Raw genomic sequence first — 17,622 nt, forward strand, 5'->3', positions numbered from 1 at the left:
AGCTGCCTGGGGGCGGGGCTGTCGGAACTTCCTGCCCCAGAGCCCTTGTTGTCTTGATTCCATCCACACCAAGGGGCTGGGAGGGACCATGGTAAGGGGGGACCCCGGACTCCTGGGTTCTCGGGAGGGGAGGGGTCTGGTGGCTGAGAGCAGGGGGGGCTGGGAGCCCGGACTCCTGGGTTCTCGGGAAGGGAGGGGTCTGGTGGCTGAGAGCAGGAGGGGGCTGGGAGCCCGGACTCCTGGGTTCCCTGGGAGGGGTCTGGTGGCTGAGAGCAGGAGGGGGCTGGGAGCCCGGACTCCTGGGTTCCCTGGGAGGGGAGGGGTCTGGTGGCTGAGAGCAGGAGGGGGCTGGGAGCCCGGACTCCTGGGTTCCCTGGGAGGGGAGGGGTCTGGTGGCTGAGAGCAGGAGGGGGCTGGGAGCCCGGACTCCTGGGTTCCCTGGGAGGGGAGGGGTCTGGTGGCTGAGAGCAGGAGGGGGCTGAGAACCAGGACTCCTGGTTCCCTGATGCCCTTTGTCTTCCCCTCCCACGCCCCCCAGGACAGCGAGTTCTCGGACCCGGAGCTGGTCGCGGTGGGCGAGGAGTCCAAGTCGGAGAATGGCGAGAACGCGCCTGTGTACTGCATCTGCCGCAAACCGGACATCAACTGCTTCATGATGTACGGAGACTGGGCGGGGTGGGGGGGCTGCTAGGGCGCCTGGGTCTCCAGCACTGAGCTTGCAAGGGGCTGCCTCTGTCCTGGATTCAGGCTGCTGGAAGGGGGGGTGGGAGAGCCGAGGGGAGACTCAGTCCAGCCATCCTACTCACTGAGCCAGGCCAAGTGAGACTCCCCCTGGGAAATTCCAGCTGTTATAGGGGGCTGGGCAGGGGGTGCTGTCCCCTGGCAGTCTGTGCTGGGCACTCAGGGGCATGGGGCTTGGTGTGGGGGGCTCTCCTCTGGTGGGCCGGGCACTGGGGGTGCAGGGCAGGGGGCTCAGTCAGGGGCGCTCTGACTCTTCCATCTCTCCTACCCCTTCAGAGGCTGTGATAACTGCAATGAGTGGTTCCATGGCAATTGTATCAACATCACAGAGAAGATGGCGAAGGCCATTCGGGAATGGTACTGTCTGCAGTGCCGAGGTGAGGAACGGGGCGGGGAGCCCAGACTCCTGGGTCCCCTCCCTGGCTCTGGGAGGGGTGTGGGGCTATCCCCTTGGTATTTCTGTCTGTGATGTGTTTTCATTTCCCCACCGCAGATAAGAACCCGGCCTTGGAGATCCGATACCGGCACAAAAAATCCAAAGAGAAGGAGCGGGAGGGCGAGCGGGATCGGTTTGAGAAGGACGAGCTGAGGAAGAAGGCCCAGGAGCTGGCCCTGGACCAGAGCCGTGGGTCAAAAATAGGTGGCCAGGTGAGGACGTTCTGGGGGACGGGATTCTATCCCATGAGCCAGTGGGCTGCGTTGCCAGGGAGCTAAGCCACAGGGTTCCAAGAGCGGCTCCAAGTGCCAGCTGGGTCCTGGCGAGTGCCAGTCGCTGCCCTTCCCTGTTCCTGCCCATGGGGGGTGCGCTCTCGATCCTCCCTCTCATCCCTGCCCTTCCCCGTGGTCAGAGTTGAGGGTAAACACCCTGGAATCTAGTCTGATACCCCTGATTCCCCAAGCAGATAGTTCTGACTGAGTTGCTATGTGGTCTTATGTGCAGCCATTTCCCAGCCGCCCCTCCCTAGAGGTGGCTGCATCTTGGCACCAGGCGAGCCATCCCATTTTGAGTGGCAGCACTCCCCTCCAGTGAGTTGTGCCAGGAGATTTTGAAAGCGACCTGACCGTTTCTTTTCCATTCTTACTCCATATTTCTGGAGTATGGTCTTTGGGGAGGAAAGGGGAGGTAGCCCTGAGGGGTTTTTGTTGTGGGAGGGTGGCTGAGCACGGGATAGGTGCTGCTTTAAGGATGCGCCAGCTGGGAAGAGTCTAGCCCCGTCTCTAAGCCATAAGCTTGGTGCGGAGTCAGCCCTGTAGGAGAGCTGGGTCGGTTTGGTTTCCATGGAAGTGTTTCTCGATTGGGATGAATCCTGAGCCTCTGCCGCTGGGAGTGCTCTTTGACGCGTGGGCCGGCGTCAGTTCGGGCGCCCCTCTTGCGCTAAAATCTCAGTGTTGTTGGGAAAGCAAAATGCTGCGATTGACAAGCCGCAACAGCAGGAAATGCGTTGCGTTTAGAAAACCAAACAAAACACCTAGTCCCTTCTCTGGCTTATTAGGGCCCCAAAATTGGACGCAGCTATGGGGACTTTGTTACTAGCGGGAACTGGAATTAATCCATGAAATGCACCATGATTTTCTTCTGCTGCGGCAGCTGAAATCTAGCAGATGGCATGAGGAACAGAAGGGAACCGGGCCCGTTAAGCAACAGATTCCATTGCAAAGAAATTGAATGAAACTTGCTAGGAATATTTCCCTCTAAACAGAAGCATGAGCATTTTAAACGGGGGCTTGGCTTAGACTCTCCCTTTACGCCCACGGTTGTTTCTGGGTATGCCGGATAAAATGCAGAGCTCCAAATTTTGGATTTGTGGATGCAAACAGCTAGACTTGGTTAAAAAGTATCCACGATTTTTGGGTGTGGAGGGTAGGTTGTTGCAGTCCTTAGTTAGAAATATTTAAAGTGATGGTTGTGATGCCAAACTGATTAAAATTCTTAAAGGGTACAAAGATCTGTTTCCAGATTACAGGGGTGTTTCCCTTTACCAGCCAACTTCAGCTTTGGACTGAGGGGCACATGCTAAATTGTCTCTTTGCAAGGAAGACTCTAAAGGGGCTGGGGATGTTTTAGGAGAGAGACTGAGAGGAAGGTAGAAATCTCAAACCTGGCTTGTTTGATAGATCTCACCAAGAGGCAAGAGCAAGTGAGATTTGAAGGCAGTGGATGGAGTGATAATTTCAAAGATGTGAGAGTAAAAATGGTCTCTCTTTCTCCTGCCCCCAGTTAAGGACGCCCCTGGTTAAGGATGACTTCCATCTTTCTACAATGTGCAAACTTGTCATTCTTACAGTTCTCTCATCCGCAACAGCAAATCAAGCGCTCGGCACGGATGTGTGGGGAGTGCGAGGCGTGCCGGCGGACAGAGGACTGTGGGCAGTGTGACTTCTGCCGTGACATGAAGAAATTTGGAGGGCCCAATAAAATCCGTCAGAAGTGCCGTCTGCGGCAGTGCCAGGTCCGGGCACGGGTGAGTACTGGAGCATTCACTTCCTGTCCTAAACACCTGTGTGCTCCGTTTGGAGGCTATTACCCAGCTGCCCCGCTCCAGAGATGGCTGCACGTCATCCGAGCTGCTTACCAGAGTGTTTCTTTTCTTTCTAGGAATCATATAAGTATTTCCCAGCCTCGGTAAGTTGTCTCCATCCTTTCTGTGCCCATTTCCCTGCAGGATTCCTGGGTTCTCTTCCTAGGTCCGGGAGGGGCGAAGGGGCTAGTGGGTAGAGCAGGGAGGTGCCTGGGAGCCACGACTCCTGGGTTCTCTCCCCAGCTCTGGGAGGAGAGTGGGGTCTAGTGGGGAAAGGGAGTCAGGTCCTATTCCCAGCTTTTGCAGTTTGATCATGGACTTTTGCAGTTTGATCATGGTCTCTTCCCCTCTTTGTGCCTCAGTTTCCCTGTCTGTGTGTGGGGCAGCCACAGGGGAGGGGGTAGGTCTGAGGTGTCAGGCAGCAAGTGTCTAACCCCCTCCTGGCAGATGCTGCGGGGGCGGGACGAAGACCTGCAGATGCTGAAAGAGCAGTTGGAATCGTCCGCCACCCCTGAGCCGCTGTCAGATGATGACCTCCCGATTGACCCCGACTTATACCAAGAGTTCTGTGCTGGAGCCTTCGACGACCAGAACCTGGTGAGGGCCCCACCCAACCTGCGGGATCCCACGCATGGCAGGGCCCCAGGAGAACCCAGGCGCCATGTGTCCAGATAGAGCAGTCTCCAAATCGTTTTACTCTGTGGCCGTTCCTCAGCTGCCCCGCCCCAGAGGTGGCTGCATCTCCATGCAGGGAGTCCCATCCCTGAATGTTCAGCCTCTTGGCTCTGTTTTTCTGAGTACATGTGGGGGGCTCCCTGGACAGGAGCCTGGGTAGAGCGTCATTGGGGGCTCAGAAAGCCTCTGTAGCCCGCTTGGTAGGAGCAGGGGGGTATCTAGGGTCTGTGGCCTCTCTAGCTCACTCAGAGGGTGCTGGTCTCATCCTTGTCTCCTCTCCTGCCACTCCCCCCACCCCACCCCCAGCCGTGGCTCAGCGACCCGGAGGATGCCCCATTCCTGGACCCCGTGCTCCGCAAACGCGCCGTGAAGGTCAAGCACGTCAAGAGGCGGGAGAAGAAATCGGAGAAGAAGGTAGGAGCCAATTGCAGCCGCCACGGAGACTTTCCCCAGTCGTGGGGTTTATCCGGGAAGCCAGGACTCCTGGGTTCTCTCCCCAGTTCTGAGACGGGAGTGGGGGCTAGGGGTTAGAGCAGGGGGCACTGGGAGCCAGGACTCCTGGGTTCTCTCCCCAGTTCTGAGACGGGAGTGGGGGCTAGGGGTTAGAGCAGGGGGCACTGGGAGCCAGGACTCCTGGGTTCTCTCCCCAGTTCTGAGACGGGAGTGGGGGCTAGGGGTTAGAGCAGGGGGCACTGGGAGCCAGGACTCCTGGGTTCTCTCCCCAGTTCTGAGACGGGAGCGGGGGCTAAGGGTTAGAGCACGGGGGCTGGTCATGGAGGGGCCCCTGGCTGCGGGTGGAAAGGGGGCGATGGCCCTGTGGGGGCTGCAGGGCGCTGATGCGGTCTCTCCGCCCTTGAAGAAGGAGGAGAAGTACAAGCGTCACAAGCAGAAGCAGAAGCACCGGGACCGGTCGCGGCACGCCGAGCGGCCGGACGCCAAGGACCCGGCCTCGCTGCATCAGTGCCTGGGCCCCGGCTGCGTCCAGCCAGCCCGCGCCGCCTCCAAGTACTGCTCCGAGGAGTGCGGCATGAAGCTGGCCGCCAAGTAAGGGCCCTGGTCCCACCCCTGCCCGGGGGGCGCAGCCCCGAGCCGTGGAACCTCCAAGCCTGGGAATCCCCGGGCCCCAGCAGGGGTGCTCCATGGCATTGGTACCATCCCAATCACCTGCATCAGACCCACGGGACCCCTCCCCCCAGCCCCATATACCCCCGAATGAGACACCCCCCATCCCAGATCAGAACCATGGGCCCCCCAGCCCGGTATCTCCTCCTGCCCCAGATTAGACCCACAGGAGCCCTGCAGCCCAGTATCACCCCCACCCCGATCAGACCCACAGGGCCCCCCCCCCAACCCCACTATCCCCACCCCGATCAGACCCACAGGGCCCCCCCAACCCCACTATCCCCACCCCGATCAGACCCACAGGGCCCCCCCCAACCCCACTATCCCCACCCCAGATCAGACCCACAGGGCCCCCCCCAACCCCAGTATCCCCACTCCAGATCAGACCCACAGGGTACCCCCCAGCCCCATATCCTCCCTCTTGGATTAGACCCATGGGGGCCCCCCAGACCCGTATCCCTACCCCAGATCAGACCCACGGAGGGTCCCTCAGCTCTGTATCCCGCCAACCTTGGCTCAGGCCCATGGGGCCCCCAGACCAGTATCCCTGCCCGCAGGTCAGTCTGTCTGTCTCTCCCCCTCCAGCCGGATCTACGAGATCCTTCCGCAGCGCATCCAGCAGTGGCAGCAGAGCCCGTGCGTGGCGGAGGAGCACGGCAAGAAGCTGCTGGAGCGGATCCGGCGGGAGCAGCAGCAGGCGCGGCTGCGGCTGCAGGAGATGGAGCGTCGCTTCCACGAGCTGGAGGCCATCATCGGCAAGGCCAAGCAGCAGGCCATCAAGGAGGATGAGGAGGTGGGCGGGGCCGGACGCCTGAGCTCTGGCTCTGGGAGGGGAGTGGGGTCTGGCGGGTTACAGCGGGGTGGGGGGGCTGGGAGCCAGGACTCCTGGGTTCTCTCCCCAGCTGTCCCGAGCTCAGGGATCCCCCTGATGGGGCAGCACTAAGAGGGCCCTCCCTGCTCTCTCCCCACAGACCAACGAGGGAGATAGCGACGACACCGACCTGCAGATCTTCTGCGTCTCCTGCGGGCACCCCATCAACCCCAAGGTGGCTCTGCGCCACATGGAACGTTGCTACGCCAAGGTACGCTGCCCTGCCTTGCGGGGCCCGGGAAACACAGACTCTCCCCTTGTTCCCCCCTCTGCTCCGCCCCAGAGATGGCCGCATCTGACAGCCATGCGGCGTTACGTGTGGCTGTTCCCCTGTCTTGTCCCCGTCCCCCTCCCCCTCCCGGTGCACTGACGAGCCCTGTGTTCTCCCTTCCCTGCAGTACGAGAGCCAGACGTCGTTCGGATCCATGTACCCTACCCGCATAGAGGGGTGAGTCCCAGCCCATATGGGCTGACATTGTCCATCTTCTAAACCTTCCCCCACCAACCTGACCCCCTGGTTCCCCCCCACATATGGTTCTCCCACTGACTCCCTCTGCCTGTTGTCCCCTCTCTTCACCGTTCCACTGCTTTTGGTTTCCACGTCACTGTAATTCCCCTGAGGGATTTCACCCGTTGTCTTTGATTGCTACAGTCCTCCTCTCTGCCCCACTTGCATGTACCTTCATAGACTCCTCGACCTATAGTGTTAGAGGGGACCACAAGGGGCACCTAGGCGGACCCCTGACCACGCTGCAGGATTTAAACCATCCAGGACAGATGGCTCTGGCCTCCGCCTGAAATCCTCCTCGAAGGAGCTTCCACGACCTCCCGAGGCCTCGGTTCCATCGTCCTGCTGCTCTTCCCGGCCAGAAGTTTTCCCTGAGATTTAATCTCAATCTGCTGTGCTGTAGTTTGAACCCACGGCCTCTTGTCCTGCCCTCTGAGAGAACGACCTGTCTCCATCTTTTCTATGGCAGCCTTTCGAGTATTCGAAGAGCGCTGTCATGTCCCCCCTCAATCTCTTTTCCAAATTGAGTGTACCCAGTTCCTGCCGCCTTGGCTCACATGGCTGGCGTTCCTCCCCTTTGATCATCTTTGGCGCTTGCCTCTGGATCCTACCCATTGTCTCCACATCCTTTCTATGCGTTGGTGACCAAAACCGGACACCGTCCTCCAGCTGAGGCCTAGCCAGAGCCGAGCCGAGCGGTCCTGTCCCCTCCTGCGACTTGCTGGCTATGCCTCTGTTAATGCAACCTAAAATTGCATGTGCTTTTTTTGCAATAGCCTGAGCGACCCCTCGAGGTCGAGCATGATCTCTTCCACAGGCTTTGTTTTTCATGGGTCCTTTGGTGACTGAGGAGTCGGATCCTTGAGCTGCAGGCTCGTTGGCAGACATTGCAGGTGGGGTTAGAAGACGGGGCTGGCCCGTGATTGCAGCAGGACAGTCTTGTGTCCTTTCTTTTCTGGCGTTTTTCTGCGACCAGGGCAAGGCGATTTTCCTCAAAAGTGGACGCTCCCTCTCTGACAAGTCTTCACCAGTTACCCCTATCCTGGGCTGCTCTCCCCCGGCGTGTGGTGTCCGTGCCAGATCTCTTGACGTTCATCTTAAGGGTGTTGGCCTTTGTGAGGACACTGAGATTAGTGCGACGATCCTCCCACTTTATGTTGAGGATCTTCCAGAGAAAGCCTCGGTGCTGGCATTCCAGGTTTTTCAGGTTTTTCCTGTAGGTCACCAACGTCTCACAGCCGTAGAGGAGAGCTGGGATTACCACCCCTTTATAAACTACAAGTGTCGTGTGCGTTCTCATGTTGTGAGTGTTGAAAACCCGGCGAGACAGTCGCCAAAGGCAAGGCTGGCATGGCGAATTCTGGGCTGGATCTCGACTTCTATGTCTGCCCTCTGTGAGAGACGGCTGCCAAGATAGGCAAAGTCTTCTACGTTTTCCAGTTCTTCTTTGTTGATATAGATCTTCCTTGCTGGGTCCGATGATTGACCGGGGACTGGCTGGCGGGGACCTTTTTTTTTTTTGGTCGATGTTCAGCATTAGCTCTAGGCTTTTGTAAGTTTCAGGGTCTGTCTACACTACGAAATTAGGTCGATTTTATAGAAGTTGGTTTTTTAGAAATCGGTTTTATATATTTGAGTGTGTGTGTCCCCACAGAAAATGCTCTAAGTGCATTAACTCGGCGGAGCGCTTCCACGGTACCGAGGCAAGCGTCGACTTCCGGAGCGTTGCACTGTGGATAGCTATCCCACAGTTCCCGCAGTCTCTGCTGCCCATTCGAATTCTGGGTTGAGATCCCAATGCCTGATGGGGCTAAAACATTGTCGCGGGTGGATCTGGGTACATGTCGTCAGGCCTCCATTCCCTCCCTCCCTCCCTCCGTGAAAGCAAGGGCAGACAATCGTTTTGCGCCTTTTTTCCTGGGTTACCCGTGCAGACGCCATACCACGGCAAGCATGGAGCCCGCTCAGCTCACGGTCACCGTATGTCTCCTGGGTGCTGACAGACGCCGTACGGCATTGCTACACAGCAGCAGCAACCCCTTGCCTTGTGGCAGCAGACGGTACAGTAGGACTGGTAGCCGTCATCGTCATGTCCGAGGTGCTCCTGGTTGCCTCTGTGAGGTCGATCAGGAGCGCCTGGGCAGACATGGGTGCAGGGACTAAATTTGGAGTGACTTGATCAGGTCATTCTCTTTAGTCCTGCAGTCAGTCCTATTGAACCATCTTACGGTGAGCAGGCAGGCGATACGGATTGCTAGCAGTCCTCTTGTACCATCTTCTGCCGGGCAGGCAAGAGATGAGGATGGCATGCAGTCCTTCTGCACCGTCTGCTGCCAGCCAAAGATGTAAAAGATAGATGGAGTGTATCAAAACAAGAAATAGACCAGATTTGTTTTGTACTCATTTGCAACCCCCCCCCTTCCACCCCCCGTCTAGGGGACTCATTCCTCTAGGTCACACTGCAAACACTCACAGAGAAGGTGCAGCGAGGTAAATCTAGCCATGTATCAGTCAGAGGCCAGACCAACCTCCTTGTTCCAATAAGAACAATAACTTAGGTGCACCATTTCTTATTGGAACCCTCCGTGAAGTCCTGCCTGAAATACTCCTTGATGTAAAGCCACCCCCTTTGTTGATTTTAACTCCCTGTAAGCCAACCCTGTGAGCCGTGTCCTCAGTTGCCCCTCCCTGCGTCAGAGCAACGGCAGACAATGGTGCATCTGAGTTCAGAGTGCTGCCCAGAGCGGTCACAATGGAGCACTCTGGGATAGCTCCCGGAGGCCAATACCGTCGAATTGTGTCCACAGTACCCCGAATTCGACCCGGCAAGGCCGATTTAAGCGCTAATCCACTTGTCGGGGTGGAGTAAGGAAATCGATTTTAAGAGCCCTTTAAGTCGATATAAAGGGCTTCATATGTGGTCGGGTGCAGGTTTACATCGATTTAACGCTGCTAAATTTGACCTAAAGTCCTAGTGTAGACCAGGGCCAAGAGGAGCAATTAAGGGCTGTTTGTAGGTCCTCCTTCGAGTCTGCAACTACCGCCCAATCATCTGCGTGCCGGAGCCTGGTTATTGTTGCCGATATTCGTTCTGGCAGGGAGACGAGAGAGGTTGGAGAGGTGGCCGTCAGTCCGATATTGGAAGCCAATGCCCTGTGGGAATCAGTCTTGGGTTAGTGTTTTCGTAGCTACTAAGAAAACGGAGAAAAGGGTGGGTGCCGGTACACAGCCTGGTTTTACGCCAGTTCGGACGGCAAAGGGCTCGGAGGCAGAGCCACTGCGGAAGATGGAGCCAGTCATCCAGTCGTGGAGGAGTCTTACCGTGGTTATAAATTTGCTTGGGCCGCCAAACGTTGACATGATTTTCCACAGAGCCTCACGGTTGACGGAGTTGAAGGCTTTGGTCAGATTGATAAAGGCCATATACAGCTCCTGCTGGTGGTCTTGGCCTTTTTTCTGGATCTGCCTGGCTACGGAAATCACGTCGGTGGTGCCTCGTGATGGTCTGAAGCCACACTGGGATGCTGGCAATACTTCCTCTGCAAGAGGAAACAGGCGATTCAGTGAGATTCTAGCAAGAATCTTCCCAGCGATGGAGAGCAGGGCAGTGCCTCGGTACTTGCCACAGTCGGCACTGTCCCCTATTTTTGAAAATGGTGACATTGTTAGCGTTACGTAAGTCAGTGGGGATTTCTTCGGTGCGCCAGATTTTGAGGAGCAGCAAATGAATCTTCTTAGTCAGTGTTTCTCCCCTGGCTTTCAGTACTTCAGCTGGTTCGCCATCAGGACCTGGTGCTTGACTGGTCTACATTTGATTAATTGCTTTGCAGATCCCTTCAGGCGTCGGTGGGTTGGCAAGAGTTTCCCAGATTGGGTGCCGAGGGATGGAGTCGCTCGTGTCGTCAGTCACAGTCGATTCTCGATTTAGAAGCTTTTGGCCATGTTCTTTCCAGCGCTCTTTGATGGATCCGTTGCCTTTAAGAAGGGCACTATCATCTTCAGAGCTCAGCGGCATGAGGCCCCGTGAGCTTCGTCCGTACAGGGTCTTTGTCTCACCAAAAAACCTCCACATATGGTGTCTGTCAGCGAACGTTTGGCTTTCTTTTGTTTTGTCCTCCCGCCATTTGGTTTTGATTTCTCGGATGCTCCTTTGAGCTGTTGGAGAGAGCCCTGCTTCTGACTGGACAGGGGTTGGTTTTGCCAATCGCAAAAAGCTTTTTCTCTTCTGGCCCAAAAGGGCTGTAATCGCAACGTTGTTGTTGTCAAACCAGTCCTGATGGCAGCCAGCAGCGAGGCCGATGGATTCCTCGCAAGCCTTGTGGGTAGGGCGTTTTATGGCTTCCCAGTCTTCCTTGACGCTTGTGTTGTCGTTTCCAGGTGTGCATATGGCCAGTTTTTCACTGAGGAGTGTTTGAAGGTCTCTCGGTGCACTGAGGATCGAAGTCTTTGGCTGTTGTGTTGCTGTCTGTGTGATTTGAATTGCTTTCTATGTTTCGGTGCAATCCTGAGGGACATGACTGACCTCCCCAGGCGGGAGTCAGTCCGGCAAGCATCGGCTCCTCTCATGACACAGGTGATTTGGACATCTCTTCGATCCTGTGTTTTTCCAATGACCTAGTTGAGGAGGTGCCACTCTTTTGAGCAGGGGTGTTGTCCAGTTGTTTTGTACTTGTTGCTTTGTCTGAAGACTGTTTGTGATCACAAGGTCACACTTTGCACATTGGCTGAGCAGAAGGATCCCATTGGAAGTGGTCTTGCCGACTCAGTCCATCCGTCCTTCCTTCCTTCCCTCCTTCCTTCCCAGTGGTGCTACTCCATACGTTAAAATCTCGGCCAACTCTTGCGTTAAAGTCCCCTAAGAGGATTATCTTCTCTGTTTTGGGAATGGATGCATAAGATGCTCATTGATGGTGCCGGGGAGCTCAATCAGGCGGTTGACTAGAAAGTTCTTGAGGGCAAAGCCAACGCCGGGTATTGGCCTGTTGTGTGCTGGTTTTCCTTTCCAGAAGAAGGCCACTGGAGGGCGGTGGTTATACTCTGATGGGCACATCGTGTCTTGCCAAGAGCAGTGATGTCACTGTTGTACCTCGGGTGACAATTGCTGCTCTGCCTTGGGGTCTTTCGCTTTTTGATCCGTCTAGCAGGGCACGGACAGGCTGAGTTGCAAGAAACATTTTTTTGGTTTTCGACCGCGTAGGGTGCAATCCCCCTGGAGCCAGTTCTCCAGTCAGGTATGGTGGGATTGCTTGTGTTTGGGGCACCCCTTCCCCATCCAGGGTGAGCAGAGGGGTTCCTAAAAAGGCCTGCTCAGTCATGCCCGCTGCTGCCGAAAATGTCCCCCTGTCCCACTCCAGGGGCACGCTGTTATGTTGATAAGAAGCACATGGGATCTTTTTCAGGGGAAAAGGCAATACGCCGCGTTTATTGGAAACACAACAATTAGCATATGCATTTAATCTTTCACACACATACTCCTTGTCCCATGCGTTGATGTCATGAGTACCAGTCTGGATCAATCTAGTGGCCAGCTAGGTTGATCACGGGTAGGGAGGAACTGGGTTCCGTCGGTCACGACACAGTGCTCCGGGGAAGTCTTGGCAGGACGAACCCAAAGGTTCATGGCCAGGCCCCCTGTTTCTATCGTGATTTTCCTTCCTTGGGACCAATGAGTTTTGCACCTTTGTGCTGTGATCAGTCGCCGTTTGTTTTCTTAAATTGTCCTCCTCATCCTTTATCTTGTTCCATCATCTGTCACTTGGGGAGTTACCCCAGGCTAGTTTTGATCACAGCTATCTTGTCCCCATTGATAGGTGCCTGCCGCATCTTTAGAGTTGTCAATCTGCCTTCCTCTGACCTCTCAACAGGGGCATGTTGCAGACTCCTGGCACCTTTACGTCTGTTCTTGGTTCCTCCCTAGAACATCTGGTCTGGTAATGGCCTTCAGACTTATCTCTTAACCCACACATTCCTCATTCACACACAACACAGGACTGATTTACCCAGAGCATTTGAACAGGAACATCAACTGGCAAGGCAGGAGAAAACAATTGTCACATTCTTTTACTTATTTCGAAACGCTAATTTTAAACCTCCAACGAAGTGGTGACCCTAAAGGTCTATTACTGCCTTGAAATCGGCTTCAGACACAAGATTCGGGCTGATGCATCTCTACCAAGGGCACACTTCCCGCTTTCAGACAGGGTGGCTGGCAGAATATGGTCACATCATATCATACATCAATACCCTTAATACATGCTACATCAGAGGTGGGCAAACTACGGCCCGTGGGCCACATCCGGCCTGCAGGACCCTCCTGCCCGGCCCCTGAGCTCCTGGCCTGGGGGGTGAGCCCCCAGCCCCTCCCCTGCTGTTCCCCCTCCCCGGCAGCCTCAGCTCACTGTGCTGCTGATGCAATGCTCTGGCCAGCGGGGCTGCGAGCTCTTGCCGGGCAGTGCGGCTGCAGAGCCCGGCCTGACCCGGTGCTCTGTGCTGTGCGGTGACGTGGCTGGCTCTAGTTCTGCCGGCCACCGGTGCTCCAGGCAGCGCAGTGAGGGGGCAGGGAGCAGGGGGGTTGGATAGAGGGCAGGAGAGTTTGGGGTGGTGGTCAGGGGATGGGGCTGTGGATAGGGGTCAGTGCGGTCGAATGGGGACGGGGCAGTCGGGGGCGGGAGGTCTGAGGGCGGTCAGGGAGCAGGGGGGAGTGGATGGGGCAGGAGTCCTCGGGGGGCAAACAGGGGGGCATGGATGAGGCAGGAGTCCTGGGGGGGTGGTCAGGGGACAGGGAGCGGGTGGGAGGGGTGTGGATGGATGGGGCAGGAGTCCCCGTGGGGGGTCAGGGAGCAGGGGGGAGTGGAAGGGGCAGGAGTCCTGGGGGGCAGTCAGGGGACACGGAGCAGGGGAGCATGGATGGGGCAGGAGTCCCCGTGGGGGGCCAGGAAGCAGGGGGGCATGGATGGCGTGGGAGTCCCGGGGGGGTGGTGGTCAGGGGACAGGGAGGGGTGTGGATGGATGGGGCAGGAGTCCCGGTGGGGGGACAGGGAGCGGGGCGGATGGGGCAGGAGTCCCCGGGGACGGTCCCATTGTTACGAATGATTCCAGTTAGGACACGTACAGTTCGTTTCTAGGCTGAGGCAACCAAATGAAGACAGACTGCAGAGTGTCTCAAAGTTTGTAGGTTTATTACGCTCGAGCGTGGTACTGCTCTGTTAAGCAGAACGGGACCCCGATTACAGGTTACACAAAGATTATATACTGTGGGCAAAACATCCTACCTGTGTGGCTCGGGGGGCCTAAACCAATAAACAGGCCTTCTCCTTCTCTATGGCCGATCCCCTGCAGCTACCTTCCCCATGCGAAAAACGTCAGGCATGTCGGCTGGTTCCTGTCTCCTTCATTTCCCTTATCTTGAAACCGTCCAGCTGTCCACCTTGAAGGATCCTTCCTTCCTTGGTACTGATGTGCTCGCTTCTAGTTAATGGCCGACAGGAAACCCAAAATGGAGTCACATATGCTAACTAGGTTGATTTCCCCTAACAGATAGGGGTTGGGGGCCAGGCTATGCCTGGCTGTTTGGGGAGGTGCAGCCTCCCCTACCCGGCCCTCCATACAATTTCAGAAACCCCATGGGGCCCTTGGGCCAAAAAGTTTGCCCGCCCCTTTGTTACATTATTATTCTTTATTCTTCATTTGAAGTTATACCAAGTACAAACATAAAATCCTAGTCCTACAACACGACGACCGTCTCGCGGTCCCCGCCGGTGTGTGGGTCTGCAGCTAGGGACTCCCCTTCTCCTCCAGTCTGTTATTGTGTGTTGGGTTTTTCCATCCTCCACGGGGCCTTGATTGAAATTCATTGTGTTGGCGATAGCCACGTTCTCCGATTTATCGAGATCCCTCTGAATTTTAGCTCTGTCCTCCGGGTTGGCAACCCCCCCTCGCTTTGTGCCATCTCTACACTGGATCGGTCTCTCCCTACATCCTGGTAGTTAATAAAGATGTAAAACACCACCAGATCCCTGTGGAACCCCACATAAGACATTCAGACAATTTCCAGAGGACTCCTGGGTTTTCTCCCTGGCTCTGGGAAAAGGGTGGGGTCTAGTGGTAAGAGCAGGGGGAGCTGGGAGCCAGGACACTTGGGTTCTCGCTCTGGCTCTGACAGGCAGGATTGAATGCACATGCATGTGCCTCAGTTTCCCTCTCTGAACAATGGGGCAGTGCTGCCTAGGTCTTCCTAGGCATATGGAGTCGTTCCTCCCGCCCCACAGGCAGCTGGTAGCAGCTGCCACCTCTCACCCGGGCACCATGTCTCCCCTCCCCAGGGCCACCCGCCTCTTCTGTGACGTCTACAACCCTCAGAGCAAGACGTACTGCAAGCGACTGCAGGTGCTGTGCCCCGAGCACTCCCGCGACCCCAAGGTGAGGGGCCCTGGCTGTGGCCGGGGGGCAGGGCTGGGCTAGCGGGGGGCTGCGGGTCGGCCGTGAGGGGCAGCGTGGGTGCGAACCCTGTGGTGCCCCCTCCAGGTGTCGGTGGACGAGGTGTGCGGCTGCCCTCTGGTCAAGGACGTGTCTGAGCTCACCGGCGATTTCTGCCGCGTGCCCAAGAGGAAATGCAACCGGCACTACTGCTGGGAGAAACTGCGCCGGGCCGAGGTGGACCTGGAGAGAGTGCGCGTGGTACGGAGCAGGGCCGGCGCCGGGGGGCCGGGCAGGGGGCGCTCTCCCCTGGTGGTCAGGGCAGGGTGCTGGAGGGCAGGGCCGGGCGCTGCGGGACTGGGCAGGAGGCGCCCTCCCCTGGCGGGCAGGGCCAGGCGCTGGGGGTTGGGAGGCTGGGCAGGGGGCACTCTCCCCTGGCAGTGAGGCCCAGGCACTAAAATCTAGGCATGATCCCAACTCGTTTGATTCCTTCTGACTGAAGAAATTCCCCCCACCCACAGCCCTTCCACACTTTTAACTGAGTAGGGAGCTCCCCTTTTCCTGACCCAGTCTCTGTCTGTTGTCGCCGGCCGAGCTGTCCCCATCGGCGTTATGTGAGGCTGTTCCCCAGCTGCCCTGCCCCAGAGCTAGCTGCATCTCAGGGCCGGCCGAGCTGTCCCCATCGGCGTTATGTGAGGCTGTTCCCCAGCTGCCCTGCCCCAGAGCTAGCTGCATCTCAGGGCCGGCCGAGCTGTCCCCATCGGCGTTATGTGCGGCTGTTCCCCAGCTGCCCTGCCCCAGAGCTAGCTGCATCTCAGGGCCGGCCGAGCTGTCCCCATCAGCGTTATGTGTGGCTGTTCCCCAGCTGCCCTGCCCCAGAGCTAGCTGCATCTCAGGGCCGGCCGAGCTGTCCCCATCGGCGTTATGTGCGGCTGTTCCCCAGCTGCCCTGCCCCAGAGGTGGCTGCGTGTAACGGCACCTCCTCTCTTGGCAGTGGTACAAGCTGGATGAGCTGTTTGAGCAGGAGCGCAATGTGCGCATGGCCATGACCAACCGGGCCGGGCTGCTGGCGCTGATGCTGCACCAGACCATCCAGCACGACCCGCTGACCACAGACCTGCGCACCACCACGGACCGCTGAGCCCGGTGAGCCGCGGGGGCCCGGGGCCTTGCCTCTCGGGGGAGCCGGCTCCCCTGCAGGCTCGGGGGGGCTGGGTTCCGGGGCCCCCCTAACTGCTCTTTCTCTCTCTCCCAGGGCCGGCGCCAGACTCGGTGGATTCTCCCGACGCTCGTTTTTTTTTTAATAATTTTTTTTAAAAAAAACTTTTTTTTTCTTTACAAAAAAAAACCCAAAAACCAAAAGGAGGAAAAATGTAGCACAGCTCTGTCAGGGGTGGGGGAATTCGATCCTGCCCAGGCCCCCACTCTCCCCCCCCCTCCGCTAGCTTGGGGCTTCTGGCACCCCGCTCCCCCCAGCTCTCCTACCCCACTCCAGCCCTCCTGCTGGGAGTTTGGCTTGTCCCTCTCCCCCCCCTGCCCATGGGTGCTTCTCCAGGCGCTGCAGGGTGTGGGGGCTACCCTGCAGAGACACGGACACTTGCCAGGTTAGGGCAGTGGGGGCGAGGGGTGAGTGTGGGCAGCAGGGGGCAGAGGCCGGGGTGGGGGGCACGGGATGAAGCTGGCATTAATAAAGAAGTTTTAAAGTGAAGCTTACTTTTACTTTTCGCTGGGGGGGCGGTGGGACAGCGGCTGTTCTTCAGTGGATTTCCTGGCTGAGCTATTTCTCCCCCCCCCATCTGACCCTGCAGCAGGGAGTCCCGTGGGTTACTGCCCTGTCTGAGCTTCCCCCCCATCAGACCCTGCAGTGGGGATTCCCATGGGTTACAGCCCAGGCTAAGCTCCCCCCATCAGATCCTGCAGCGGGGAGTCCCGTGGGTTAATGCCCTGGCTGAGGTATCGGTCACCCGCCCATCTCCCACCGCAGCGGGGAGTCCCACGGGCTAACGGCCCCGCCCCCGTTCTTCATCGCCCTATGAAAGGTGTTCCAGCGCCCCTTCCCAGCTCTCATTTGCATACGATCCGCCCACAGGGCGTGGTTTAGCCTATATCAGCCCGCCCCCTTCAGCTTCCCCCCCCCCCCCCCGCGGTCGGCAGAATGGAGCAGGTGGGATATGGCTGGGGCGGGCTGCGGGGAGCCCCTGGGCCGCTTGTGTGTCTGCCCCACACACTGCTTCCTTGGGGGTCCCTCAACCCCCGGTTCCCTCCTTTCCCCCGCCCCCCAACTCCCTCCTCCCCCCCAAACCCCCGGTTCCCTCCTTTCCCCCGCCCCCAACTCCCTCCTCCCCCCCCAAACCCCCGGTTCCCTCCTCCTCCCTCCCCAAACCTCCGGTTCCCTCCTTCCCCCCCGCCCCCCGACTCCCTCCTTCCCCCCAAACCCCCGGTTCCCTCCTTTCCCCCGCCTCCCAACTCCCTTCTTCCCCCCCAAACCCCTGCTTCCCTCCTTTCCCCGCCCCCCAACTCCCTCCTCCCCCCCAAACCCCCGGTTCCCTCCTTTCCCCCGCCTCCCAACTCCCTTCTTCCCCCCCAAACCCCTGCTTCCCTCCTTTCCCCGCCCCCGAACTCCCTCCTTCCCCCCCAAATCCCCCGTTCCCTCCTTTCCCCGCCCCCCAACTCCTTCCTACCCCCCAAACCCCTGCTTCCCTCCTTTCCCCGCCCCCCAACTCCCTCCTTCCCCCCCAAATCCCCCGTTCCCTCCTTTCCCCGCCCCCCAA

At 57.9% G+C, this 17,622-nt stretch overlaps 1 protein-coding gene across 3 annotated transcripts in view; it reads left to right on the top strand.

The window, feature by feature from the left end:
• The window catches only part of CXXC1 (CXXC finger protein 1), a 16,605-nt gene extending 46 nt beyond the window's left edge, over positions 1-16,559 (top strand). Inside the window, exons 1-16 of one of the 3 annotated variants that reach the window (XM_048833429.2) lie at positions 1-91; positions 539-657; positions 1,018-1,118; positions 1,235-1,389; positions 3,027-3,203; positions 3,338-3,364; positions 3,708-3,857; positions 4,242-4,349; positions 4,795-4,979; positions 5,643-5,850; positions 6,029-6,139; positions 6,327-6,376; positions 14,758-14,854; positions 14,960-15,112; positions 15,846-15,997; positions 16,107-16,559. The exon at positions 1-91 is cut by the window's left edge and continues 46 nt beyond it. In XM_048833429.2, coding sequence (XP_048689386.2) covers positions 1-91; positions 539-657; positions 1,018-1,118; positions 1,235-1,389; positions 3,027-3,203; positions 3,338-3,364; positions 3,708-3,857; positions 4,242-4,349; positions 4,795-4,979; positions 5,643-5,850; positions 6,029-6,139; positions 6,327-6,376; positions 14,758-14,854; positions 14,960-15,112; positions 15,846-15,992 — 1,879 coding nt within the window. In that variant the 3' untranslated portion in view covers positions 15,993-15,997; positions 16,107-16,559. The remainder of the gene's footprint in view (positions 92-538; positions 658-1,017; positions 1,119-1,234; positions 1,390-3,026; positions 3,204-3,337; positions 3,365-3,707; positions 3,858-4,241; positions 4,350-4,794; positions 4,980-5,642; positions 5,851-6,028; positions 6,140-6,326; positions 6,377-14,757; positions 14,855-14,959; positions 15,113-15,845; positions 15,998-16,106) is intronic. The other 2 variants (XM_048833430.2, XM_048833432.2) reach the window with 2 other exon arrangements.
• Positions 16,560-17,622: the final 1,063 nt, after the last annotated feature.

This window comes from Caretta caretta, chromosome 23 (assembly GCF_965140235.1).
Source record: "Caretta caretta isolate rCarCar2 chromosome 23, rCarCar1.hap1, whole genome shotgun sequence".
Classification (NCBI taxonomy): Eukaryota; Metazoa; Chordata; order Testudines; family Cheloniidae; genus Caretta; species Caretta caretta.